At 40.0% G+C, this 27,967-nt stretch overlaps 1 protein-coding gene across 5 annotated transcripts in view; it reads right to left on the bottom strand.

The window, feature by feature from the left end:
* Nucleotides 1-27,160, bottom strand: part of NISCH (nischarin) — a 29,725-nt gene extending 2,565 nt beyond the window's left edge. The window contains exons 1-18 of one of the 5 annotated variants that reach the window (XM_041425531.1): nt 26,933-27,159; nt 21,230-21,313; nt 20,331-20,513; nt 17,003-17,051; nt 15,227-15,390; nt 13,774-13,869; nt 12,099-12,194; nt 11,633-11,788; nt 10,316-10,384; nt 9,681-9,866; nt 9,348-9,476; nt 8,807-8,920; nt 7,844-7,952; nt 5,164-5,285; nt 4,254-4,309; nt 2,438-3,745; nt 1,850-2,024; nt 473-626 (exon numbers count right to left, since the gene is read on the bottom strand). In XM_041425531.1, coding sequence (XP_041281465.1) covers nt 473-626; nt 1,850-2,024; nt 2,438-3,745; nt 4,254-4,309; nt 5,164-5,285; nt 7,844-7,952; nt 8,807-8,920; nt 9,348-9,476; nt 9,681-9,866; nt 10,316-10,384; nt 11,633-11,788; nt 12,099-12,194; nt 13,774-13,869; nt 15,227-15,390; nt 17,003-17,051; nt 20,331-20,513; nt 21,230-21,313; nt 26,933-27,019 — 3,337 coding nt within the window. In that variant the 5' untranslated portion in view covers nt 27,020-27,159. Of the gene's footprint in view, nt 1-472; nt 627-1,849; nt 2,025-2,437; nt 3,746-4,253; nt 4,310-5,163; nt 5,286-7,835; nt 7,953-8,806; nt 8,921-9,347; nt 9,477-9,680; nt 9,867-10,315; nt 10,385-11,632; nt 11,789-12,098; nt 12,195-13,773; nt 13,870-15,226; nt 15,391-17,002; nt 17,052-19,851; nt 20,197-20,330; nt 20,514-21,229; nt 21,314-26,932 lie in introns of those variants that run through there. The other 4 variants (XM_041425532.1, XM_041425533.1, XR_005954177.1 and 1 more) reach the window with 4 other exon arrangements.
* Nucleotides 27,161-27,967: the final 807 nt, after the last annotated feature.

The following is a 27,967-nucleotide window of genomic DNA, read 5'->3' as shown; positions in this document are numbered from 1 at the left end:
AGACTGTTCTGTCCATAAGCATAATTTTTATATTACAATCTAACACTTATCTCACACTTGAAGAAAGAAATTAGGAAAAAACTGGGTACAGTGGCTAAGAATTTCTGGAGAAAAATACAAGCAATTTGTATTAGGAGCATTTTTATAAACACTTGTCACACACCAGACTAATAACAAACTAACTGAATAACCACCATGAGGTTCATTACCTTTCATTTTCCATTTTCATTATGAGAGGGACTGTGAAATAACAGAGAAAAGCATGGATCCCATGGCAGCTAAAAGGGTCTGAGAAGCAGACATGACTCAAGACCCTGGTTTTTTTGAACATAAAAGCCTTATGCAAATACTGACCCCTTCAACTAGGAGGTCTAATTAAGAATACTGACCAAAATTGGTTCTTAGACTGAGGACAAACACAGAGAGAGATTAAACTGGTAACATGATTAAAGGATCAAAGTAACTATTTTACCTGACTGATGCTCATCTGCATGAATGAAAGAATCATCCAACAGAAAGTAAATAGCTTTTGTTGAGAGAAGCACACAAGCCATCACTTCCACACTGGGAGTCTTGTAAAACAGAACTGAAGACCACATGAGGTGTCTCAGCTCCTCGTTTTCCACCTAAGATGTAAATTTTATTTCACAAACACAGAAACTTTGATATTTCAGACAGTTTCATCACCTTAGAGGCAACTTCAGACCCCCAGAGAAACAACTTCAAAACCTTAAGCACCTGAACATGCTCTGGTCAAAGAGAGGTAGTTCATCTCAAAGCTGCTAAATGAGGCCACAATGGCAGCCACTGAAAATATCTTGTGTTTATATAAGAAAATTATTTTTCTGTTATAAGCAAATTATTCCTTCCTTTCTGACCAAAATTAGAAAAAAATACAGAAAAACATCTCATTTATAAGAAAGACTTTTTAGGGCAGACACTGCAGGCAAAACTTTAATCACCAGCTGAGCAGTGGCCTCCCAAGCCTCAAGTCTGCTGAGCCTTTAGGTGTTCTGAGGCTTGGAATCAAAGACCCTGGAGAGAGGACAGGAGCACAGCTTGCCACTGCAGCTGCTGTTCCAACTCAGCATCTTCCCAGCTTCCAACTTCATGGGCTTACTGTGAACCTTTAAATGAGTCACCTGCTTTTTTTATCAGCTTCTCCTGATATAAAAAGAGAAGCACAGCTTGTAACTGTGCTTACTTCAAACATTTGCAAGAGAGGTAAGGGAATAAGAAAAATGTATCTATTTCTCAAGTTTTTCAATTGACATTTGTACTCAGATCACAGTAATTTATCACTCAAAAAGCCACATCATAAATTTTGGGTAATATTTTTACTTTTCAATCTGATGTTCCCCAGACACATTTAAATGTTTTTCAGAAATCAGGTTTATCTGTTCATGTTTCTGGAGTACCTGCAGCCATGCACATGTGCTGCAGTCATGCACAGTATTACAAAAACACGTCAGAACACTTATTTATTGATTTAGCTAAGAACCATCCCAAAATAATTTCATTGCTGTTACTTTCTTTCCTTTTCCCAGTTTAAAGAAAATAGAGGAACGTTCTTGGAGCAATCACATCTTCAAGACTAGTGAATAATACACTAGTGTACTCTCCTGTTCAGCACCACAGATCCTGAAGGTAAAATATGCCTTGCAGGATTCCAGTTACTGTAGTAGGGATCCCAAAATTGAATAACACAGATTCTTGATCAAAATGCTTTCAGGTTTCCGAGAGCCTAATTCTTGTGGCTAAATTCAATCAGGAAAGTTTTTATAGATACTGTGTAATACACAGAAAGGTCACAAAGCATGTTTTTGTACACTTGATATAGACATGATACCTCTGCAATGTTGCTATGGAAAAATTCAACCAGGGCTCTTCCCTTCAGCCCAGCCACATACTGCAGAGACACAGAAACATGAAGGTGAACAGGAATCTGGTTGTCTTCTGTTATCTTCTGCATAAGAAGCTCAGATGGGTATAAGGATGACAATGTCAGATGAGGCTTGCAAAAACTAGAAAAGATCCAGAAGACAAATAATCAAAATTTAAAGATCTACACAGCTTTTTCCCTTCAAAAATATCTGTATTTCATTCAAAAATTAAAACCAGGTATCTTCCATTTTTAACAGTTTAACTTATTATATCTTGACCATAGCTGTCAACCTGCTATGACCTCAGCCTGCAGGCACATGAAATAGGAAGTTTCCTTCCATCAGAAATTACATTTTACGTTGAAGCAACAAAACAGAAAAAAAAAGGTGGACTGCTACAGTCCAGGATAACCATTCACACTTACACCAGACTAGCACAATGCAGAAGTATTTCATCAATACTACAGTCCAAACCCAAGCACACTGACAGCAGCAAACACAGGGGTCAGGCCACATCAAGCACTGTGCTGGAGACCTTTCACAGGAATCCTTACCTGGCTGCCTGACCGTGTCTGTTTGCCTCCACAGCATGATTTCTTACAGCGTCCGATTTGCTTGAAGCTTTGAAAATAATAATAGTCTTAACATCCTGGAGCAGTGTCCTTAGAAGGCTGTAGATTCTTAGAAAGTGGAATTTCTCATGAGGTAGAACAAACACTGCTGTAACAAATCTGTATCCAACAAGCAACTCCAGCACGTGTCCATCCAAAAACGAACCCTTCTGCTGCGTGGCACCGTGAGCTGGATGCAGCACAAGTGATGCCAATGGAATTCTATTCAGCTTAAATACACTTCCCAACTCCTCTGTGCCTACCCATTTACCTGGCAGTAAACTGAAATCCACCTTCACTATGTACAAATGCTGGGGTGTTAGAAATATCCAACATGGATGGACCACACAGGAACTCTGGTCAGAAGATTTATATACTGAAGAATAAAGTGCAGAACACAAAACATTCTTTGACCATTCCTTGTTATTGCCAGCTGACTCTGGTTGATGCAAGACTTTCTGCACATTGGTTTTATTCCCATAAACAAGATATGTTGGGAAACAACCTTTTATTTCAACATCTTCAGCTGAAATGCAATTCAATTCCATAAGCTGACAGAGAAATTCTTGGAGATTTGCTTTTCTACAGTACCACGTGGAGCTTGGTAACACTGATGTGTAGTGTTGAGAGCAACACGTTTGTAAACAGGAATAAAAGTCTTGAAGATTCTGGGAGTCTGAAACAATAAACAAGCAGTGGTCACTGTTTTTCAGCTTCAGAGTTAAACAGATTTCTGGCAGGAGAAAGCCAAATTCTGTAAGATCAGTGTAGGGAAAACACAGCGTTAATTTCAAGGCAGAAGGGAGGTGCTGGCAATTTCCTCTCAGTTCCTGATGAGGAATCTCAAACACAGCTAGCATCTCATCAGTCAAAACCAAACAGGAAGCAAACTGTCTGAGTTCTTTATGAATGTGAATTGAAAAGCTCCAGAGAATTTTGACTATGTCAACACTCTCCATTGCTATGTTGTCAGATGATTGAGCATCCAAAGTAGAGCTGAACTCAAAAGTCTGATCTCCTTCATGAAGTCCCATTTCAAAATATCCATCTGCTTTGTCTGTGGTTGTGGAATTACCCACAGGGCTTCCTTTATTCTCTGGGAGGGAGGGGGCAGATTTCTGCACAGCCTGCACTATCGAGGCAGAAAGGTGCTGGACAAAGTCTTGGTTGGTGGCAGTGTAGGACATACAATTAAAAGGCAAGATGATGGTGTTACAGGGGTCAGGCACTGCACAGTGTTCTCTCTCCAAACTTCAAAAGAGAGAAGAAGCCACAGTAAGTACAAACTTGAGTTTAGAAACAGTTATTGCTACCTACAATTCATGGTGCTGCTTCTCAAATCTTTGATATTTGCTCTTGCTAATACAGTTAAATCAGTGTAATTTTGTAGAACATCTTTGTACTGCACAGCCATTGATTTTAACAGCTGGTAGTGTAATTCTATAGTAAAATTAGTAAAAATAAGTAAGTAAAAGTAAGTAAAAATTAAAAGGTTTAACTCCTCTTTCCTTTCCCATCCCCAGTAAGCACAACCTCACAAGCTAAAGGACTAGACAATACAGCTATTGCTGGTTTTGAAACCACCAGCTGCATTCCAGGGTTCAAAGGTTAAAAACATATTTTTGGTTCAAAAAACCAGAGGCAGAATACAATGAAAGAGACTGTTTTGCCTTAAAGGCTGTGTTTAAGAAAACAGTATCCACTATTATTACCCAGAAGCTAACAAGGATTTAAACCAGAATTTATTTATGTAGCTTACCACACATGATGACCACCACCATACTCTTTGCATGAAGCCAATAAAGAGGCAGGTGCCTAAGGAGAGGAAAGTAACATCAGGAAGCTGTAAACTACTTAAGAGCTCAGCACACATGAGAAGCAAAGTTAATGCTGGCTCATGCTTTTTAAAGCTAGCCAAGTCCTGCTGTTTTCACAGGGAGCTTAACAGCCATCCTTTGAGGACCCAAAAGTACTGTTTGCTTTAGGTTGGGCATTCAATTAAGGCAGAAGAAGAATGAACTCTGCTGCTGACCTGAGAACAGACCCAACCTGTGACACTGGCATTTCAGCACTCTACAAACTTTCACTGAATTAGTGTAACATGAAGCCAAACACTAAGGGAACCTGACAAAGACCAACCACACTGGTAGCAAAGGAAGAGACATCAAATCTTCCTGTCTTATTCCTTGAAGCCATGCATATGAAGAGTGCTTCCAATACCACAAATGAAATCACAAACCAGAAGTTATCAGACAGGAGAAGACTGAAGAAGACAAATTAAGGCCATTCCCTATTGACAGGGAGAAGATTCTTCCACTCTACCAGCAAGAGAATCACCTTTCAAAAACTGATACTGTAATGTGATAAGACACAATTCTTACACTCAGCATTTAAATGGCTACTAAATTATGTTATACTAGTACTGGGTAAACATCTCTAAGCCACAGTGGCAACAGTTCTCTGGTAAATTTGGATTTTGCATTTAATTTGTAAGCTGGACCAAACACCCTTGAATCAAATTTGGGGCTGCCTCCTTTTCCAGTAAAATAGCTCTGAGAACCAAAAAAACCCTTGCTATGGATTACTATGATAATCTAAGTTTAACATCAGAAGTAAGTTTGCAAAAGGTTTTTAAAATACTATAATATAAACAGAAGTGTGGCAATTACCTGAATTTTACATCTGGAGTCTGGTATTTCAAAGCATCTCTGGGGAACTGTATGGTCTGTAGGAGTCGAACCACTGGATTGCAAAAAACTGCTGGCTAGGACTGTTTCTTCACAAATTATTTCTAGAATAAATATAAACAGCTCTTTAAATCACTGAAGAAAAGCAAAAATAAATGTCTAATAGTATCTGCCAATCAAGTGGAATTAAAACTGTATCAACAAGATCTAATCATAAATCATTAAAGCTAGAGGATCTTCACACAATAGCTAGGACAAAAAAGCAAGTAGAATATTAGTTTAATGAAAGAAGACTGCTACAGCTACCTTCTCAAACTAACAATCAATTTGAATCTCAAATTCTGGTGTAAGAAATCTTGACACAGCTCAGTTTTAACAGAACTAGTCAGCTGCTATGCTGGCAGAGCACTCTTCATGAACTTTGTAGCACACTCCCAAATTTCTGCAAGCTTCAATTGAACAGTATCTGTAATATCTGTTTACAACCTTCAACCAGACTTAGAAGCTCTGATCTCTCAAATGCCTCTTAAGATATTATCTCACCTTATTTGGAACCTTTTTCAAGGGTTCAAAGCTGAATCATCAGTAAAAACTTAATCATGAGTGAATACAAGGCAACATTCTCAGGGACACTTGACTTTTTGATATTCACAGCATCGAACTGACACAACAGATCAAACAGATTTTTAGTATTGCCACTGAGCCAGCAAGCTCAAGTATTTAAATATGAAAATAATCAACAAAATTACAGTGTGAATATGCTTCTGGCTCGAGCATAAAAAGCCTGTATGTATCTTTCTGGATTGATGGTAAAATTCAGCAGATTACACTAAGACATCTCATGGTCAGAGGAAACACAAGAGGTATTTATCACTTGAACAAAATACTGTGTTAGCAAGAAGGAAACTCAAATTGACAGGAAAACCAGAACATGACAGCATTATTTTTGATTTTCTGTTTCCTACATAAATATTTAATCTTTTTCCATAAGCCATTTCCCAATGACATTAAGTATGAATAATATGTTACGGAAACAGATGGTGTCTAGAAAATGCAGAGAAAACAATTCATAGAAACAGCATATCAGGAAATTAATTCCATTATTTATGACTTCAGGTCTAACAGTGAAACAAATTGCTTAGCATATTTCCATTTTCTTTAAAAGAGATTTCTCAAAACTGGTATTTTGAAAACAACCTTTCATAGTTACATATGTAGCAAATAATAAATTTTTATTGTTGAAGCTGAGAAACAGCCTGGACAGTCTTCATTTTCCCATTATTTATAAAAGCCTTCCCCAAAATTCTACTGAAGGAATCTTATGGAAAAGGACTACAGGAAATAAACCTTGACTCTTATACCACTCTATAGAACTCCTAAATCCTTTACAAAGATCTATATTTTCTCTTCTCCCAAGATTTGGCTCCTCCTAAACATTTATTGTAGTATAAAAAATTGATGGAAAAATAATTTAAACAGTCCCAGGGGTTGCTGACACACATTTTTACAGCAAGCCCTGTATAAAACTGCAGGTTGTTACATAGTTACAGGACTGAGACAGTTTATCAAGTGCTTAATATTTTAAAGCAAGCATTTACTTAATTTTGGAAAAACTGGCATTTTTTTCTGCAGATGAAAAATTATCTAGAAGGGCTACAAAGGCAAAGTACATAAATAGCAACTGAATCTCTATCAAGGTGTCTGCCCCTCAATCAAATGCTGTCAAAACAGTTTCATTTTTCTAGAGTGAACTAAGAAACCTCTGCTGATTCTGCAGAAGTCACAGCAATGGACTTTTTTCAAAGATCAAGCTCCTCAGGGATACTTCTCTCCCCTATCCACCAATCCACTGATTAATGGTAAGAGGAAGCTGTGCCACCCCAAGAAACTGAGAAGACAAACCCTGCTCTTTTAGCTGTGTACCAAGTATTCTCTCACTGTGCACATTCTACTGCACTTTTCAATCAGACAAAAGCCAAAACCAGCAAGTATTTTTATCTCTTTTTCTCAGTCACAACTGAATATTCACATAAGTCAACCCTGTGGGCTAAAGAGGAAAGTCAAGTCATTCTTCTAAGTTCCTAATGCAGCAGGCACATTCATTTGAAACACAGAGTAAAAAACTTGAGGTGAGATCAGCAGGTACTACAGAGCACAACAGATGTGCTGAAATCACCAGCTCAGCCAGAACACTAATCCCACAGGTGTCTTTTACTCATCTCCTTTCTCTATCTTCCCCCTGGTGTGACAGAAGTGCAGCTCTTGCAAAAAGCACTAATGGAACATATGCTGTTTGAGCTCACATTTTGCAGACCAAGAATGGGTAATGAAGCAATTTTAAAATATTTCTCTCTATGCCACAGTTTTCCATTAAGGCATGACTCTAAACCTGGAAATAATATCTAGTCCTCTGCAGGAGGATGCAGTAAAAAGTCCTGTACCCAAACTCTGACTCCAGGTATTTAACCACTACTGGAAACTACAGGCCAGTTTTGCTGAATTACACTCTGTACAACTTTCACTTTCAAAGCCAATTCTACCATGTCTTTGTGCTTGTCTTGAAAGCCCTAAATCCATGCACATAATATTCATGTATATCAATGCAGCTTAGAAAAGCAGAACCAAGAGGCTCAGCCCAGCAGCACGATACATACATGATTACCTTGGCTGGAGCTGACAGGACGAGGCAGAGAGGGAGAGGAAGGACGAACAGTAAGAGAAGAACAGTTTGATTTGGAGCTGGCAGCAGTGAGCCTGGAGTCCTCACTGATCTAATAAAGAAAGTACGCAGCAATTAAAGAAAAAAAAATAAATACACAGGACACATGAGATCCTGAACTAAAATAAGTCCACAGAAGCTTTCTCAATTTTAGTAAAAGGAAAGTTAGTGCCAGCTTTTTTTTTTTCCTCTCTTTTTTTTTTTTTTTTTTTTGGTGGGGAGTGGTGGGGGTGGTCACCTCCTCTAAGACTCTCAATTTTCACACTAGGTGGAATTCCACTAAGAATTCTTTTAGAGAAGTTATTCTGATCACTGCCTAATCACTGTATTGGCAGTGTCACAAGTCAAAAGAATGACACCAGGATTTCTACATTGTAGGGACAGAACCTCTTCTGTCCCTACGTTGATTTCCAAACCAAGACTAACCAACTACATAACACACAGCCAGGTATGAGGGAAGGCAAGGAGAATTCAGATTTCTGATTCTCTCTCACTGCTGAATACCCAGAGGAAGAAAGTTTGGGGAAGTAATTTCTCTGCAATGTACTCTGCAATGCAAGCAGTAAAATCACAGCTCTGCAATACTTGTGTAAGACACAAAATATGGCTGTTAAAGTCAACTGTGAATTCACTGTGTACATTATTAAGTAATTTTATCTTTTCCTCCCACTTCCTCTCTCCCAAGCCAGCCCACAAATAGAAGGTCAAATAACTACCAAAAACGCATTGAAAACTAAACAGGTAAAAGAGGCAACATTAAAAGTTCATACCACATTAAAACACAAGGCATACAAATTTTAATGCTAAGGAAAATTTAGTGCATTCTGTGTAAATCTAACTTGTAGAAGTAATTTTGTAAGCTTTTGTAAGCTGCATATTATACTTCTCTCACAGCACCAGACTCACCTTTTTATCAGAGTTGCTGAGTTTGTATTTCACCTCCTTTGCTTTTTGAATAGCTTTTAGCACTTCTACTGTGTCTAGTTCCTTTTCTGTGGTAACAATGTTATCCAAACAAACCTAAAAAAGTAAGTTAAAATATTTAAAGCATTGAAACCGAGGCATTCTCCAATTTTTATTAATGGAATAATCAAAAATTACCATAGCTCAATGCAAACCATGTGCATCTTTGTAACCATTATAAAGAAGCAATTACCACATTAGACCTTGAGCTAACATCACTTTAATGCAAACTCAGCAACGTTTGGTAAGTTTAACACCATTCCAGCAGAACAGTGTTTCAATATTAACAGTCTGTTACCCAGTGAGGGCAGAGTAAAATCTCATTTACTAATTTACAGGAGCACAGCCGAGTAACATTAGTAAGGTTTCACTCTCTAAACACTTTCTCCAATGCACACTAAAAACTCCTCGGGTTTTCAGAACATTTGTACCACTTCCCTCCCCAGGCAGAACAGAGGGTGAGAAGAGCAGCTCTGGGGCTCACCTCTGAGGCCCTGTCCCCAAACTGAGCCAGGACTTTGGTGCGGTAATCGGGGATGATGCTCAGCGGGTTGCTGGATAACATCACCTTTTCCAAGCATGGCAGGTTGCCAATATTTTTTACTTCATCAATCTGAAAGCATTTGAGAATAAAAGCATGAATGAAGACTGGCAAAATGAAAATGAGCACACAGGCTGAGCATTTCTTGCATAGATTACATACATACAACAACCAGGAAAAATCACTACCGCCACTTTTATTTATTTGCAGCTTGATCCACTAAAAGAAATGGCTTCTGATCTAACACACATTTTGACACCAAAAGTCAACAGTTACCTGTTCTATTTTGTTGTTGCTCAGATCCAAGTTGACTAATGAGTACAGTTTGTTAAGACCACACAGCCTTTCCAGCTGATTTCCTGCTAAATTCAGAGTTTTGATGTTTCCCAGTTTTGTGTGAACACCTTCTAGTGATGTAAGTTTGTTGTAGGACAAGTCCAGATGAACAAGGTTGTAGAGATGCTGCAAGAGCACAGAAAATTCATGTCATACACCAATTAAAACTGAACAAACATGCTATCTTATGGCTGGCTCATTTTATTGTGCAACAGTGTTTTCATGCTGGACACTACATAGCATGAAAGACATGACCTGAAACTGTTCATTACAAAGGTTAAAGCTTGTAGAAATGGAATTTCCTCCACTGCATTTTTACCAACCCAGGCATACAGCTAGCAGTGAATGAATTTAGTTAAGAACTAAATGTATGTCAATATTGGCAAAGAAATTAAAATATCCAGGAGTAGTTAAGAAATGCATCACTAAAAGAGTACTTCATGTTACAAAGAAGCAGCTATTTGGGCTGAAACTACTTTCCATGAAGATAAGCAACAAAATTCTGAAGCATGAAAATCTGTGTTCTAAGGTCTCAGGCAGCTGGGAAAAAATTCACCTTCAAATGCATCACTTACCTGCAAATTTTCCACCAGAGACACCCCATTGTGACTCAAATCCAGGAACTCAATCTTTGGGATTAATTTCTAGAAGGGGAAAAAAAAACCAAACATGTGTTAACTTTAGTTTTAAGTCAGGCCTCACTTCCTTCAGTATCTGCTGACCAGCAAAAGCAATGGAAAGGAGTCTCTCTTCCCAGCTTCTGGCATTAAGAAAGCATTCTGTGTGATCTGGGGCATAAAAGAGTTGACTCCTTCTCTTAAGAAAACCAGGTTACTCTGAGGGGCATCATTCAGTTTTAATTTTTCTTACTGAAGACAAATAATTTCTCCTAGTTTATTCCCACTAACTATAGATCAAACTCGCTAATGCTGCTTTGGTCTCATCAAACAGATAAACCAGGGGATTTATGCTACACACAAACCTAAAAGACAGTAGCACAAACCAAATCCAGAGTAAGTCCATTACTGATTACACCAGTCAAGAACTACAAGGTCACACAAACTTGTACAAAATGCATTTTAACTCAGAAATCCTTTTACTTTTGGAGGTCTCAAACCTTGAACTTGATGCTGAATTCTGACATCAGTGTTTTGCATCTGCTTTATTTTGGTTGTAATCTCAGAATTGATTTGCATTGACAGGCCAGTTAAGACCTGTACACAGACCTGAAGCATCATAAATCTACATCCCAAAAAATCATGAACAAGATAATTATGCTCCAAGTCTATGATGTCTGGTTGAACTACACATGTAACTATTTCCTGCTTCACAAGAGTAGCTCAAGTAAAAAGCTATGTCCATATTTTACCATGCTCTTGTGATGAATATTAATTTTTTTTAAAATATCTGATTTACAAAACAAAATACTAAAATACTGGCAAAATACTCTAAATTTTGTTTTCAGGCTTTTCTTATTGTTTTGATGTCAAGAAAGCTGGCAGCCAAGACATAAGTTTTTAAATATACAGGAAGCTTCAGCCTTGATAACTACTCCAAAGTTGAGCCATGAGATGTTTTTTCTTTTAAATAAAATTTTAAAAATAAATTCTAACTGGCTCTACAGCCAAGGCAAACAGTAAAAGCCTGTTTCAAAAAGTGAGAATTCATGGAAATGTTTCCTACAGAACACAAAATTCCGTATTCTCCTTTAGCAAAGGAAATAAAGTTCTTACAGAACAAATCTCCTAAGCATTAACTTGGGTAGATAACCAACAAAGTGCAACTGAAAATTCTCCAGAAAAAGCAGTAGAGCAAATCCAAAATCCTTGCTGTGTATGTGTGCTACAGATAAGTCATACTTTTTTTTCCCACAAATTAAAAATACTTCTTACCACTGAGTCATCAATTTCAGAGATGCTATTGTGACTCATATCCAAAGTTGTTAAAGTTCTCCAGGTTGGGATAATTGCTGTCACTGGACAACTTGAATCCAGTGCATCCTCTGGCTCCCACTGATCAAACTCAGAGGCCTCAGGCACCAGGATTTCCTGTTTAAGAGGACACCAACATTTGGCTTACATCTTCAGGGAGAACTAATGGTTTTGGAAACTATGCCAACAAACCCACATAAGCAAGCATCAAAGGCGTCCCTGTGAAGGGACACATCCAAACACTTCCCTCACTGAAACCTGAGATTCTGTAAGGTTAGAAAACCCTTAGAGTTCCATGGTTTTGAAAACAGAATCTGCAATAGGCAGTGCAGAAAACTCCATGGACTCTAAATGGATATTTCCCCATTGTGCATGTTGGTTTTGCACATGCTTTGAACACTCACCAGAAGTAGGAACTTGCTCTTACCTTCATTGATGTTGCTGAAAATCGAACACTCAGAGTGGCCAGAGCATGTTTTGATGAAGTCAGCCCTTTGATAAGCTTTCCCCCACAATGACTGATCTATTAAAAAAACATCACATTACAAAGTCAGAAATGTTAGGACAGACAAATGAGACACAAAAGAGGTAGCGGAAAGCTTCAACAGCAGATTCTACAGCAATCTGCAAAGTAGTTACAGCACTTCCTTAAAATCTCATGAGATTATCAGGTCAGAAACACTGACACTTGGCAAAGCTAAAGCAAGAAATTTGAGACATAACTAGAGAAAAGTGAAATTCAAACATATATTGACTTTCCACCTGTCCCCATATTCAAGGTGAAATTACCAAGGTGATTTAACAGGTCACAGCATTTTTACTGTTACCTAAAAGAGATCTATTTCAAGCTATGACTGTACCTGCAGACACATTCATTTGGGTATCAGATGTCCTTTTTATCATAAGAAAAAAGAAATGCCTAGAATGTGAGAAAACTAATCTAATGACCTGTAATCAGCTAATTATACAGAATAAGTTTACGATTACAAAGTCTCTTTTTCTGTAGCTTAATTTGAAACAACATTACTGAAAATCTGCTACAGCATCTGTCCAGGTCCTTCTCTGAGACAGTCACACACATTGTGCAATCATGAGAGCTGGAACATTTGCTGGTGTACCAGGCAAACCACAATGAACTGACAGAGATTGAAAAATCTCTTTCATTCTTGAAAAAATTCTTCCCAGATCACCACTGTTACTTTTTGGACAGTGCTTACTTTGGGATGAAAGTGTTCATCTAGTGTCAGTCAATCCAAAACCTTTCATGAACATACCATTTCAAAAGTGTTCAAGATTTAAAATCTTTTTTCCTCACATTCATGCTCACAGAATTGGGGAAAATTGATACAACTCTGCAATATCCTCTCTGCTGTGTTAGACTCTCTCACTCTATTGTAGTTTCTTTCCCGTATGAGAATGACAATAAACCACTGACATCAGAAATACACTTCAGTTCTCAACCAACAACTGTCTCATATCAACGAGACAACAGCATTAGTGTACTAGAAAAAGTACAGCAGACAGTACAGACTGTGTGACAACATTGGATAGTCTGTCTCTCTCTGGAAAGACCTGAAGTGGTCAAGAAGGTATTTCAAAAAATACTCACTGAAAACTGCTAGAAACCTAGGTATTTATATTGCAAGCAGAGCAATGAAAAACATCTGCAAATTATCAAGCAAGCAGTACTACACCCAAAAGGGCACTTTCACTAACAAATTTAATACCAGGGCATTTTCACAAATACTTAATGTATTTTTTTTTCCAAATAAAAAGCACTTTGTAATAGGGGATCCTACCATAACCACTTGTTAGTTCTTTAAGGCAGTGGAAAGGCACTCAGGTATAGGTTTTGTGTGAAAACTGGAAACTGTGTTTTTTGGAAACAAACACAGTGCAAGGTCTTCTAAGTTAAACATCGTGTCCTTATTTCCAAAACTTGTGAAAAAACATTGCTTCACAAATGAAACAGTTCTCTTAAACTCTGCATTCCCCAATTCCAGCAGCAAATCAAAGCAGAGAATCACCAATTCTGAGATATAGGAAGCAGGCCTGGCATTTGCAGAGCACCTATGCATTTATGAGCAGTATTTCAGCCCTACCTCTATTTGATGAAGTGATTTGAAAATAGACAGATCAAAAGGCAAGAGATGCTCCTGAATGTTACTGGTTCCAAAAGGTCCCCCTGTTCCAGTGACCTGGCATTTAAGACATTAAAGAACTGAGTTAGTGCACACAATCCGACTTGCTCCCATTCCCGTCTCACACAGGCAATGGCCCAAGGGCAGTGGCTTGGAAAGACAGCCAAAGTTCCAAGCAATTTTTCAAATATGAAATGATTCATGACACTTGCAGGTTAACTCTTCAGGAAAACGAACACTAGTTGCTCCAGCTGAGTGCACTGAACTTGAAGTGCCACCTTGTGCTTGCATTCTGTAGCACATGGGGCATGCAAAAAGCAGTATCATAAGCAAGGCTGACCAAGGCTCCATTCTTAGCTGAAAATCAGATTTACATTCACTGAAAACAACTTCCTTGAAACCTGTGAACCCTCCAAGTTAGCACTGTCTTTATTTCCACTACAAGGGATGAAGTTCAAGGCACTGACAACATGGGTTTGAAGAAAACAAGCATTACACTGATACAACAATAAAAATGCATCTGGTATTTCCATATGGTCATAGGATTCTGGCCTCAGAGCATACCAGCAGCATAAAAAGCAGGTGGTTTCATTTATGTTTCTGTGAATAGAATTTTGAGAGAAAATTCAAAGGGTTTTCTCTGGTTTTATGTATCTTACAAGTTCTGAATGTGCCCACTCAAAAGCATTCAGAAGGGCTAGAAATTCTGCAGATGCCGATTTTTTCTAAACAATAAGCTCTTCTCCAGCCAGAAAATCCTCCCTTTGGAGGATTCTATACAGAGTATTACAAAGGCAACTGAGGAGCCCCAGGAACACCAGCACAGCTGTGGTTTTGCTTCCCTGATCCACCATTTGATTTCAGCTTTGAATACATGACAGAGTTAAAAGGCAGCTCCTCATGCAATAAAGGGGCTAAAATGAGTTTTTGAGTCATAGCAAGCAGTGTTAAAAATTACTTTAGGGAAAGTCTAATTCATTTATTTGGTAGAAAAAAAAAGTCAAATTGTCTCCTGACAAAAACTATCTGTTCTGAGGCCATTTTACATTTATTCTGAAATGGCATTTTAGCTAAAAATTCAGGACCATCTATGAAACTGAGGAGCTTTTTAGGGTTTTATTTTTAACTGTCAGATGCAGTCAGACAGTGAGAAAGGGGGCAAGATTTATATAGATGCACATATGCACATGCATTCACATACAGGGCCTACCCATAGTGCTTAAAAAGAAAGTAAGGTTACAGAGGTCAATATTTATTTCTTTACCCATCCCTACTGGCACCCAGCGAGATTCTGTGGCTGCATCTATACAGAGGGCACTGCTGAAGAGACCACATCACACAGCAAACACCTTGGCTAGAGGACAGCACGGATTGAAAGTTGGCAGCATAAACACCTATTTAACATTGACCTCACCTTTAGATACTTGAGTCTACAAGTGAAATCCAGAATGTGCCCTAGATCTGTTTTGGCATCTCCATTAGCACAGGTAGGTTTGCCCTGCAGCAGCTGCTGAGTGACAGCATACAACTGCAAGGGCCTGATGGTGAAGACTTCTCCAGCCATTAAGAGCTGCTCTCCTGAAAAACAGAGTAGCTTAGGATCAAACACAGTGCTGCAAGGCTTACACAGGACTAAATGGTACATGGGAAATGTAACGATACATGTTTGTCATTTATACTCTAAGATGAAAATTGAGGTAGCAAAATATTTTTTAACACCAAAATAATTCATGTATTCACGTGGGCACTCATGATACAGGCCCAAAGTTCCTAATGCAATTAATGGCAAATTTCCCTCGGTCTCAACAAGACTGGAGTCAAAGTTCCTTTACATAACGTAAACTCTTTCTGCGATATATCTAAGTTTACAGCAGTTAGATTTTTTTCTATTAAGAAAACACAGCACCTGCTATCTAAAATACAGACCTCAGATCTTTTGCTATGCTGCCTAAATACAGAATTGTAGTAAACGTGGGTTTTCTGGAAAGTATGGGGATTTTCTGCATGCTAGTACCAAAGCAAATACCCAGAACAGAGAATTCCTTATCTAATTATAATTTTACAATCCAATTTAACAGTAGGAACAGCAGGAAGCAGCATATAAAAGCCTCTCTGAAGGCAACCATTAGCTGGCTGTAGGCTACAGCAGCTGGAACACACACATGGAATTAATATCTTTCTCCCTTTTAGGGACATCAGCTTGACTTCATGGACAAGAAAGCATCAGCTTTTGTGATAAGCAGAGTTCTCAGAAATGCTCTGAGGAGTAAAATTCCCTTCAGCTTCAGTGGGAGCAAGTCCAAGAGTCCAGCTGCACATACATTACTGAAAATTCCACCAATACAGAGCAGTCAGGGACACATAAATTCTGGTATCAGTGAGACTGCAGGCACTAGAAAGCCAGCAAAGATTTCTTCACAAGCTTCCTTAAGATATTCCAAAATTTGTTGTATGGACTCTCTGAGGTGGCTTCACCTAAAGGTAACTTTCTGCCAGAAAATCTGGAATACATCCTGAAACCTGTTTCACCTATCATGCCTACCACGCCTCAGCCAACTGAATTATAAAGTAGCATCTTGCATGTCCTTCAAAGCAAAAATAGCAGGGATTAATCCTTTCACATGCCTCCTGCTGTTAATGGAGCAGACAGAGCTGTTGTAGTTACAGTAAGAGCATTTAATTTTCATCTGCCAGCCTCAGAAAAGCACACCCTTAAATTAACTGACCAGAAGGTCTCCTGTTTCCTGAATTCTGGAAGAACAATATTTAGATATGTAAAGTGATCTCCTGCATTTAATACACAGTGAGTCCTGTCAGGACTCACTGACACAGACCAAGCTTCCTTACAGGTTACACTAAAACACTGAGATAGACAGCTTAGCAAAAGCTCCTGATCACCACTGCCACATCCTATCTCTTAAGGACACAGACTAGGAGGCCCTTTACAACCATACATTCACCAATATCTTTTTCCAACAGTGGCTGCAAGACTGTTGCAGCTCCTCACAAAACGCAGCTTGAATTAAAGTGCAAGCAGCAAGAAAAAGACAAAAAGAAAGAAGGGGGAGAAAAAGTATCAGTTGAATATGGAAGACCAGATCTCCCATTGTCTGGAGGTAAAATATGAAAGATATGTGAACACATGAACAGAGAGGAAAACATTCCTGGATAAATACTGCAAGCTCCTTACCTTTGTGAAAGAGCTCTTCAGCCAATGCAGCAGTGATCCCATTGATCTCCTGCAAACAACAAACCATTGCAATAAGTGTTATTTGCATACTTATGGTTCCAATTTTTTAATTTGGACCTTCAGCGAAGTATCCTTTTTTTGCTGTGGTAGAGGACTGTTTTGTTATTTTTTTTAACTGAAATCAGGGGTGACTGTTTTATAGATTTGTTTGTAATTTGAAAATGCTTCATAAAAATTATTTGGCATTGTTTTATTTCATATGATTTTCACTTCCAAGATGAAAGACAGTGAACTACTTAATTAATCCCATTCTGCACACATTAATAAAAGGGCAGCAGCAACTAGAACAACTTATTACTAGCCATCATTAGCCCAACTTGGAAGACAGTTCTGTTTTGAAGAAAATATTACAAATGTAGTGTTCTCCAAATTTGAACATTATTCTAATGCCTCAAACACTCAACATTTCCTCAGAATATCACTAACCAGAGAATGCTTTAGATTAACAGGTCTACAGAAAAAAAGAGATAGAAAAAGTAAGTAGTCTTCTGGACTTCAACTCTACTATATTTGCTGCAAAGTAATGCAAACCCCTCCTCATCATCCTCTTCCCCCTCCTGAACTCATCCAGGTGCTCCACCTCCATTCCTGGCACTGATGGCTCCAGCATGAAAGGCTGAAAACTCTCAGTGCAGGGATTTGTACCTTCTGAATCTGCAGGTGCAGAAACATCAGTACAAGTATTTCCCACCTGGGCACACCTCTCTCCACAAAATGCAAATGCTCTGTGCAAGTCCAGAAATAGTTCTGAGCACTTGCAACAGCTCCCTTTCAAAGGCCCACAAAACGTTTGTAAAACTGTGTGTAAGGGTAAAGCTTCTCCTAGACAAACATCTCATTTTAAGGTAGCTGCAAAGCATAAACAGATATTATGGATCATTGCCACATGAATATTTCATGAGTTTACTTTGCTGACAAATACCTCATGATTCATAACAAGGGAATACATCCACAGGACATCTGCAGCAGACAGCTCAGTTCATTTGATGAGGCAAGGATTTTAGAACATCACATTCTTATTGCAACTGAAACCCCATTCACTGAGGACGAACAAAGTCTCCACGCCATAGTTTTGAGAACAACAAGCTCAAAGCTGTATTCCAAACAAAATTAAACAATCCTGATTCGCATTTGAATAAGCCAGTTACACTCATCTGGCAAGCACAGACTGAATTGAAAACTCTACTCTGTATCTCTTTTGTCATCTGGGACACAGAGCCAAAATTTTTTTTCTACATTTATAATTGGAACAAGATTATGACTTAGACTGTTCAGTGACTAGCAGGCAAAAAAAAGGAACTCTATTCCTCTGTCAGATCTACAAGAGACTTCTGTCTTAGCTGTAACTACTTAAATGCATCACACCCACAGAAGTCCATTGTTTGCACGTGCCTCTGAACAGCAGTTTGTGGGTACTCAATGCTTTTCCTGCAAAACCTTCTATATGTAAGTTAGCAAACCCAATCTTCTAAGATGACAAAGACCGTGCAACAAAATAAGCAACCCCATATCACTGCAGAAATCCATTTCAATGTCAAAGTAACAAAGTTCTACATTGCTGTCACATGCAACTGTTTCTCTTTGCTAGGCTGTATCCAAGAACAACTAAAGGCTTCAAAGTGAGTTTAATGTATCAATGCCTGGAATTTCAACTCCATTTAGTTCTATTACCTGGGAAATGAAATTAAATAACCCTTACTGGAAATACTGCAAAAAAGAATAGACAAAAAAAATTGTAGCCTTCCTACATAAATTAATGAGGCAATATCAGGGATTATAATGGCGCCAGTATGTACATGGGTTGTCTGGTAATGAAGATATTTTAAAAGACCAAAGTTCTAGTGGAAAAGTATTTTTTTTCCAATAGAATTACTGAGGTAAATATTTAGCTTTTCTCCTGAATAATTAACACACTTTTGGTAAATATTTAAAATGACTCTAAAGTTCCAAGCAAAAAACATTCGAATTTACAACTAAGTCAAATCCCCCTAAAGCAAAGAAATGCAGGTTGAGCAACATCTTTGTTCTTAATATCCAAGAGCAGTTTAGAAACAGGGAAGCATTCATATCCAAATACTGCTAGCTCTTTGGAAAAGTAAAAAAAGATTACAAGTGGAAAAAAATAGTCCTGAGAAATAAGTCAGGGGCAAGGAAGAACTTCTGCTTGCATAAAAACCATGTGGAAGTTACAACACTGAAACTTTAATGAAACAGACGTCATTTACAAGATAGAGCACAGAACAGAAAAATTATGTAATTTGCTGGTGATCGCTGGAATTTTGGTCTATTTGAACAGAATTCTCCCTGCATTGTCAGACATTTTGAATGAATTTAAAACCTCAAATCCATTTCAGAGGGCTTGATAGTAACAAATCTGTGTTTCTCTCTCAAGTCTGCAAGGCAATAGCAACACTGTGGAATAAACCTTCTACTATTTTTATCTAAGAAACTCTGAAGTCTCACCAGGGTAATTATGTTCATGTAACATAACTAAACCAGGCTTTCCTTTGTTGCTAAAACTTAATTAACACTAATGGATCACTTGTGACTAATTTCTGAAGCTTTTCTACGAAACCCTGAAGGGCCTTCTCAAAACATCCCAGCCCAAAGCAGTTACTGCTCCTTCTTTCCACTCAGCTCTCCAGTGCTTTTTCCTTTTGATGAAATTCCTTCTCCCCCTTACAACATGATGCCATATTGCAAAAAAAGCCTAACTATACACAAGAGATGAACAAATTGCAATCTGAACATGAAATCAAGTAATTGCTTCTTGCTTTAAGTATCCTTACCGTAACATTCTGTCTGCTGGAGCTATTTCTCCAAAGGCCACTCCATTATTGTGCTTCCACAGAGAAGCATCAATTTTTCTTCATTTGGGCTACTGCAAACTGTTTCAGTGAGAACCACATCTCCAGCCATTAGCCACTAAGTAGGGGGGTGTGGATCCATTATGCAATGTTCATTTGAGAGCCAGCACTTTTGACTTCAGCCTAACCAATTCAGCCTCACATTTATTCACAGCTTCCAACTCTCCTGCCAGCATTTGTTTTTTCTTCTTAGAGTCCCTGCCCACACTACTTCCCAGCACAGTGTCTACTGCAATAAAAAGTGGTGACAAAAATCTTAAAAATATGCTTTGTTATATTGTGCAAAATGTTAAAAAGAACTATTTCGGCAAACTCATGAAGATTCCACAGAATTCTCTCCAAGTCAGAGAATTAGGGAAAGAGACTCAGGCCTCTATTCAGACACTAAAAACTTAACTTACATATAAATGAAAGTGTAGGAAGTGTGACAAAACTTTTGGCGCAGTAACAGGGAACTTGAGCAGCAGAGTTTGCAGGTAGATCTCCAGTTCCTTCTGTCTTTTCTCCACAAGGCTTTTGGAATTTTTTCCAATTATCTTCTTTGGAGGTAACAGATTTTTATCTATTTTCTTCTCTGAAACAAGCTGAAAGATAAAGACCAGAGCTAATACCTGACATGTGGTCTGAACTTACACAAAAGATGCAATGGAACACATTAAGCGCATGTTGCCTAATGCTGGGAAGATCCAAAAATAAAATTACTTCAGTAAATTTAGCTACTGCCTTCAAAGTATTAGGTATTTTCAGAAAGAACATTTTGTCATGGAATGATCAGGGTGTAATAACAGTGTCTGCTCAAAGAATCACTCTCAGTACACCAGGACAGAATGCAACAAATGTGATAAAACAACAAAATAACCAGTGCATTTCTGAGAAAGTAGAACACTCTTGAATAAAGCAAACTTTTCCTTATTTTTGTTTTTTATCAGCACTGGTTGGTAAATATCCCATGCCACTTTAAGGACATTTTTATCATCCACCGTGATGAGACTTTGGTCACCAAATCAGCTGATCATAAACACCCTTCTTAGCAAAAAGTTCAGTGACTCCAGCCTGAACTCTCCTCTCTGACACAGCTTCCACACAGGACTGAAGTTGTCCTGTCAACCTCCCCCAGTTCAAGGGGGGAGTGTAACAGGGGCAAGTAACAATGTTATCACAAAAAGGACTTAGACTGCAGCTCAGATGGCATCTGGCAGACATGCTCTCTCTTTACTGAAGAAAGAAATTATGTAAAACAGAAATACAAGAACTGCACAAATTTTGTAAGATACCAAGGTCACAGTTTTAACATTCTTACCTTTTCATGCAGGTCATGGAAATCACTGTAACGATGTTTGACTGTCCACTGATGATTGCCAACACTGACCTGAATAATGTACACCTGAAAGGACGAAATTCAAGTAAGGATGCAGCAAAACATTTAAAGAGAAGCTGCCTGTGAGACCTGCTGATTGATGCAGCACTGTAAGGTGGGTATATATTCTGCAAGAATCAGAGCTAAGGAAATGCTAACCCCAGGTCTGAGGGGGCTTTGCTGATGGGGGATGCCTGATCTCACTCACGAGGGTGCTCCACAGCAAGAACAAGCAGATGCCTCAGTGTAAAGCAATGGCTGTTTTTTTTTTTTTTTTTGCAACCCAAAGGTTAATGAGAGAACAAGCAGATGCCTCAGTGTAAAGCAATGGCTTTTTGGGTTTTTTTGCAACCCAAAGGTTAATGACCAAGGGCTCCAAGCCACTTCTTTTTCCAAAAGTTTCTGTAACTGGAGTTGGTTCTCATAGCTACGCACAAGCCTGAGACAGCAGCATCCCTTCTTCCATCTACCAAGTTCCACAATGGGCAGAGGAACTTGGCAAGCAGCGAGCTGTCACTTCAGTTAAGCAGAAATCTGGAGCTTAACCCTTGAGAAAACGGAACAAATCCTTTGGTTGGGTGGATACTATTTTATTCTTTTTGGGGTAAAGCATACAAGACATCTTCCTAAGAGTTACTGTAAAGCAATCCAACGTTGCCTAATACAAAAATAAGTATTTTTAGCCATGCATGTACCAAACAAAGATTTTCATTCTAGGTGACTTTCTGGACCAAACAGTACTGGTTTTGCAGGAAACTCATCCTGCCTTTAGATATGCCAGAAACAAGCCATCCCAAAAACATTTTAAAGGCACAAGCTAAAACACAAGCTGAAAACAAACAAGGCTCTGCAAAACCAGTTCCACAGCTACTTGAATGCAGCAAATTAAATAAACTGTATTATCCAGTCCAACTATACTCTTTGGGGAAAACACCAACATGTAATCAAATCTTGAAAGCATTTAATACAGTTAAGAACTTGCTTACTACCACAGATCACCTAGAGCTGACTCATAGCTGCTATGAGGATGATACACATCTAGTTGCTAAACCCACATGAAAAAACAAAAATCAGTAACAGTTTCAATCTGTTACATAAAGGGCCAGTTTTCACTTACTGCAAGTACAGAGCAGCACAATGTCAAACATTAAATAGAATACCACCTGCATTTCAGACATGAACTGTAGTTCATGCCAGTTTTATTTTTGTAAGCATCTGACACTGGCTCACTGAACAAACCCCAAGCCCCACAGAGAACCAAAGCAAGATGTCTGACTAGAGCACGCAGTGAGTGACACATCAGTGCTGGCATGAGCACTGAAAACACAGAAGAATGCCCACACAGAATTATGGACTCAGTTAAGGCCTGTGCCTGTTTTCCTGTCATGTTGTGTTGGGAAACAGCAGATCAGGATTAATCACTGTGCTGTTGACAAACCAGAACAGAAATAACACCAGCATTCAAAAGCACCTCATAACCCCGAAGAAAGCAAGGAGAAACTCCAAGAAACAAAACTTAGAAGTAAAGACGTACTACATTTATAAGCCATAATAAAAATATCACTTCTTTTGGAAAGCTGACTGTGCTAAACTATGGCAGAGCAAGCAGCACATCTAAATGCAATGCACGCTGAGTACACAAAGCATGAAACCAACGATTAGACACTGGAAACTCAGTAACTTCACATGTCCCAACTGACAACTCACCAGGTGAGCAACCTCACCCTCCTCCCTGTATAAAACACAGAGAAAATTTGTAATAAAGGTTTAATATCCTTTTGCTGAAATGGCAAGCACTGACCACATCTGGAAACACAGCACTTAGTGAAATGGACAGTCTGGTTGGGAAAGTACCTGTTAAAGTGAGTGTTGCATGCACTGATACAATTCCTTAAGTCTTTAAAAAGCTGTAGCATTTCCCATGGAGAAGGCAGCCAGAGCAGGCAGTACACATCCACCCCCCAAACAGCATCAGCCTGCAGAGACAGCACCTGACTTCACATCAATCCACAAGCTGCCATTATCTTGAAGAATAAATATATAAATTCAATATGCTGATGTGCATATTAAGACTTGTCTTAATATAGAAATAAATCATTTTAAAGCAAAAAAAATCCCCTTAGATATTTCACTGCTTTAGGAGCTTCATCACCAAGAAATTTTGAGTGCACTAATATGACAAGGCTGACAGCTGAAGTTAAGGTTCTCCAAGGGCTGCCTGTCACACCAAGGGCTAAAGGAATACACAGACAGATGATGACATCCTCACTCTGCACTTTCTTGCAGACATAAATAAATACACCATGTGAAATCCCCACCCATCCTTAGAAGTGCCACAAACTGCACTTCTGTTGAGTTAAACATAAAGCCCTTTATGTTCATAGGATTTCCTTCTCCACCTGTCTCTACCAAACCTTTCTGTATAAAAAGTTTTGTGATCTTTCTACAAATCAGTTCTTTTAGGTACATTCTACTTTGTAAAGTGTTTGACATATTTGCAATGCTATATATTTTGTTTTCTAGCAAGCCTCTACAAGTTCTTTGCAGTTAAACATCACCAAACAGCATCCCTTCATCTTCTTAAATACTGAGGGCTGAAAGACCTACTAAACATTTTAAAAGCAGACATTAAATGAACAACAGTGATTCCAGACTGCTTTTTGTTCACTTCCTATACACAGTACAAAAACCTGCCTACCTTGCTTTACATGGAGAACTGGCATTTCTACATTGTGTCTCATTCCACTGCACATGCTTCAGTACAATAAAAAGCCCAAATAACAACCCAGCACTTAAATGACAGAGCTCTCCACAGGAAGCCTGGGACACAGGTGTGACTACAGCCAGTAGGTCCCAAATTCCAGAGCAGTGATGCAGCCACATCTCCTCCTGCTGCCTCATCATGTAGTCAGTTTACACCCAGTCAAGGAAGCAACAGTATTTCCTTAAATATCAAAGTTAGTATTTATGTTAAAAACAGCTGCAAAAACCAGGAAAAGCAGGAAGGCAATTTTAGGCCAAACAAATGCATAGCAGGAAACAAACGAAGCACTGACAGCCTTGAGGCCTTCTACTTAAAACCAGTCTTCAGTCAGCATCAGCTGGACCAGCAGACCCAGGAGAAACCCTGCAGAAATGCTCACACCTTACTAACTCACAGAAAACACATCAACCAGTGCAGTATTTTTTTCCTGATCGATTCACCCATACCTTGCCTTTCATGCTACAAGAATCAAGTTTTTGAAAGCACCTTCAGCATTATACAGAACTGTGGGGCTCCCTGATATATTCCACAGGATCTGATACCACAACTGTCAAACACATGTCATGACAGTCCCCTTCTATGGACACTCAGCTCTGAAATACAGAGTGCTACAGGAAGCTCATATGCCACAAGAAAAACCAACTCTTTTAAAAACAAAGAGTAAATAGGATCACTGCCACCTGACCACATGGTAATGGAAAGATGCAGGTTCCTACAGCTGCATTTCCTTTCTTACCTATACCAAATTTGACTGACTTTACCACCATTTAACAATCTCTGTCCTGGTGCAGGTCTTTATCATGTCCTTAGGCACCACTCAACTAATTATGAACACTAAACTATGCTATTTTTTTTTTCAAAAACTTTTCAGTCTGTGACAAATTTTGCAAAATTTCTGCTTTCATTTAAAGATTTATTCCCTCATTTCTAATGGCTTGGGCCTGTCTCATAAAACCTTTTTTTTTTTTTTCAAAAACTTTGTGACAAATTTTGTAAAATTTCTGCTTTCATTTAAAGATCTATTCCCACATTTCTAATGGCTTGGGCCTGTCTCATAAAAGCTGACAAGCAGCCTTGGAGTCCTGCTAACAGCTTCAGGAGGTTTACACACAGGCAAGCTTAGTGCAAACATGCCTTCAAAAATGCAGCAAGACAAAGCAGGACCAAATGCTGGTAAATCCTGTCTTTCACACACTGTACTTTTAAAGCTCCCAAGAAGAATGGCATTAAAGTAGAATGGTACTTCCATAACCACTAAAGAAAGAAATCTGGTCTTGAAAAAATAAACTTCCTTGGGCTTAGCTGCAGCAGCTTAAAATGTTATCCTCAACCATCAGCTGATGAGATGAACACCACCTGCAGAGTTACACACCTGAACTCCAGCCCAATCCAGAGCATTAATGGTGTTACCCAAGGGTGTTACCACAGCACTTGTTTGCAGGCTGAAGCAGCAAAGGAGCTCCTTTCACCTCCTGCACCATAACTTCCAGAGGGCTAAGGGGGAAGATGACACTGGCATTTTGTGAACTGAATGCACTTGATTTTCTCATTTACTGGTATTGCATAATACTGATGGAAATTCTCAACACCAGCACTGCTGAGTCTTGGTTCACACCTGGCATGGAAGTTTCCAGTCCCCCAGCCACAGGTCTCACTGTGCCTCTCAGCTGACTGAGGGTTGAACCACATCCTAACACAGCCCCAGTAACACCTCAACAGCAGTGGTCCCAATTCTGAGAGTACACATCATGCAACTAAGAGAATGAGCTCAGGCACTTCTCAAAAAGTCATTTCAAGCTTGCAGTCAACTCCTTCACCAAATGCTCCACACATTTTTGTCTGTAAATATGGCAATTCACCACCTGAAAGTCATTTCCACAATCATGTTCCAATAGTCATCACCTGGGAAGGAGTTAGGCTCTTCATGTGCCACACCTGTGCAAAGCTCTGTCCTATTAACAACTCAGAAACCTCTCTCCTGTTGCTCTGTTTTCCCTGGATACATTTACAGAGGCACAAGCATGAGGTATTGTATCCATCACACAACTTTCCAAATACTCTCTTTCTAAACCATTGCTCCTCTTTCCTTTTTCTTTCGCACAGCAGGAAGCCTGTCATTCGTGAGCATTCTACCGAAAAAAAGGTCTTTCAAATCACACTAAAATAAGGCAGAAGGAGAAAACATTTTTAGTTATATAACTAAAGGGTGGTGTGCTCGAGGCATTTTCTGTCTGCAATTATACTGAGGTTTGCTTTAGGATGAGCTTCTTCCTGAAAAACAGACCAATTAACTCTTGGTAGAATGCGACCAGATGAAAAACAAGTTATATATCAAAAGCTTCATTCCTTCCCCAAATTAAAACACTGCTGGCAATTTTATTTTTTTTTTTGGTGGGGTAAAAATAAAACTGTCTCTCCTAAATCATCTGACTGCCTGTGGAAATAAGATCAGAGAGGGTTTTTTATGATACTTCCACGCGGAGGAAAGATTTTCTGCTCTGTTTAGTCCAGCTTTGAAAGCCGTGTTTACTCGATAGCGATCTTCCATAAACATACGCACATACACATAGATATATACGGGCAAGAACACGACACTTGCCCACGGAGCCTCCGCCTCTCCCAAAGGACCGCGGCTACGCGGAGCTCGGGGCCGCCTCTCCCGGCGGAGCCCCGCTCCCACGCGGCTCCTTTCCCCGAAGCCCCTCGGAAACTTGTGCCAAATGTCTCGCTCCGTCCTCAGCGTGGGCACGGCTCCGGCCGGGCACAGGTGCCGGAGGCAGCCCGGCCCCGAGCCCGGCCTCCCCCGCGCCCCCGGCACCGCTGAGGCGGCGGGCGCGCTGCCCCGATCCCCGCACGTCCCGCACGGCCTCCCCGCTGCGCACCGTGTACGTCTCCACCAGCTCAGAGCCCAGGACTCGGGCCTCCCGCGGGGGCTCCTCGCCGTCCTCGCCTCCCGCCGCCGCCTCCATGTCTCCGGGAGAAGCGCCGGGGCGCAGCCGCTCAGGCCGTCACGGCTCCCCCGCGGCCGCCGCCGCCGCCCGCACCCGCCGTCCGCCCGGCCCGCACAGCCGCCGCCGCCATCTTGGCTCGACCCCCTCAGGGCGCGGCGCGCTCCGCCCGAGCCCCTTTATGGGCATAGGGGGCGGGGCCCGGAGGGAGGGGGCGGGGCTTGAGAGAAAGGAGGGAGGTGCCCGTTACAGGGGCGGGGCTTGAGGCTGTCGGGGCGGGGCTATGGCTCTCGGAGGCGGGGTCTAGCCCATCCGGACGCGCATGCGTACTAGCTATGCGTGGGGGGCCATCGCAGCAGTGCGGTGCAGTGTGATCCAATGGAATGGAAGTCAGTCCAACGCAGTCCAATGGAATAGACTCCAATCCAATGGAATGGAATCCAGTGCAATGGAATCCAATGGAATAGAATCCAATCCAATGGAATGGAATCCAGTGCAATGGAATCCAATGGAATAGAATCCAATCCAATGGAATGGAATCCAGTGCAATGGAATCCAATGGAATAGAATCCAATCCAATGGAATGGAATCCAGTGCAATGGAATCCAATGGAATAGAATCCAGTCCAGTCCAACTCAATCCAATGGAACAGAATCCAGTCCAATGGAATGCAGTCCAATCCAGTCCAATGCAATCCAGTGGAATAGAATCCAATGCAATGCAATCCAGTGCCATGCAATGGAATAGATTCCAATCCAATACAATCCAATGGAATAGAATCTAATCCAATGGAATCCAGTCCAATGCAATGCAATCCAGTACAATCCAATGAATGGAACCCAACCCAATCCAGGGCAATCCAGGGGATGCAATCCCTGCAGTGCGGAGCTGCCGAGGGCTGGGCCCCCTCCCAGCGCTGTGGCTGTGACACTGTCCCAGCTGCTGGCAGCCCCTGGTGCACATCTGTGG

This window comes from Onychostruthus taczanowskii, unplaced genomic scaffold (assembly GCF_017590055.1).
Source record: "Onychostruthus taczanowskii isolate IOZ18803 unplaced genomic scaffold, ASM1759005v1 scaffold9, whole genome shotgun sequence".
Classification (NCBI taxonomy): Eukaryota; Metazoa; Chordata; class Aves; order Passeriformes; family Passeridae; genus Onychostruthus; species Onychostruthus taczanowskii.
This window is presented reverse-complemented; position numbering and strand designations above follow the sequence as displayed.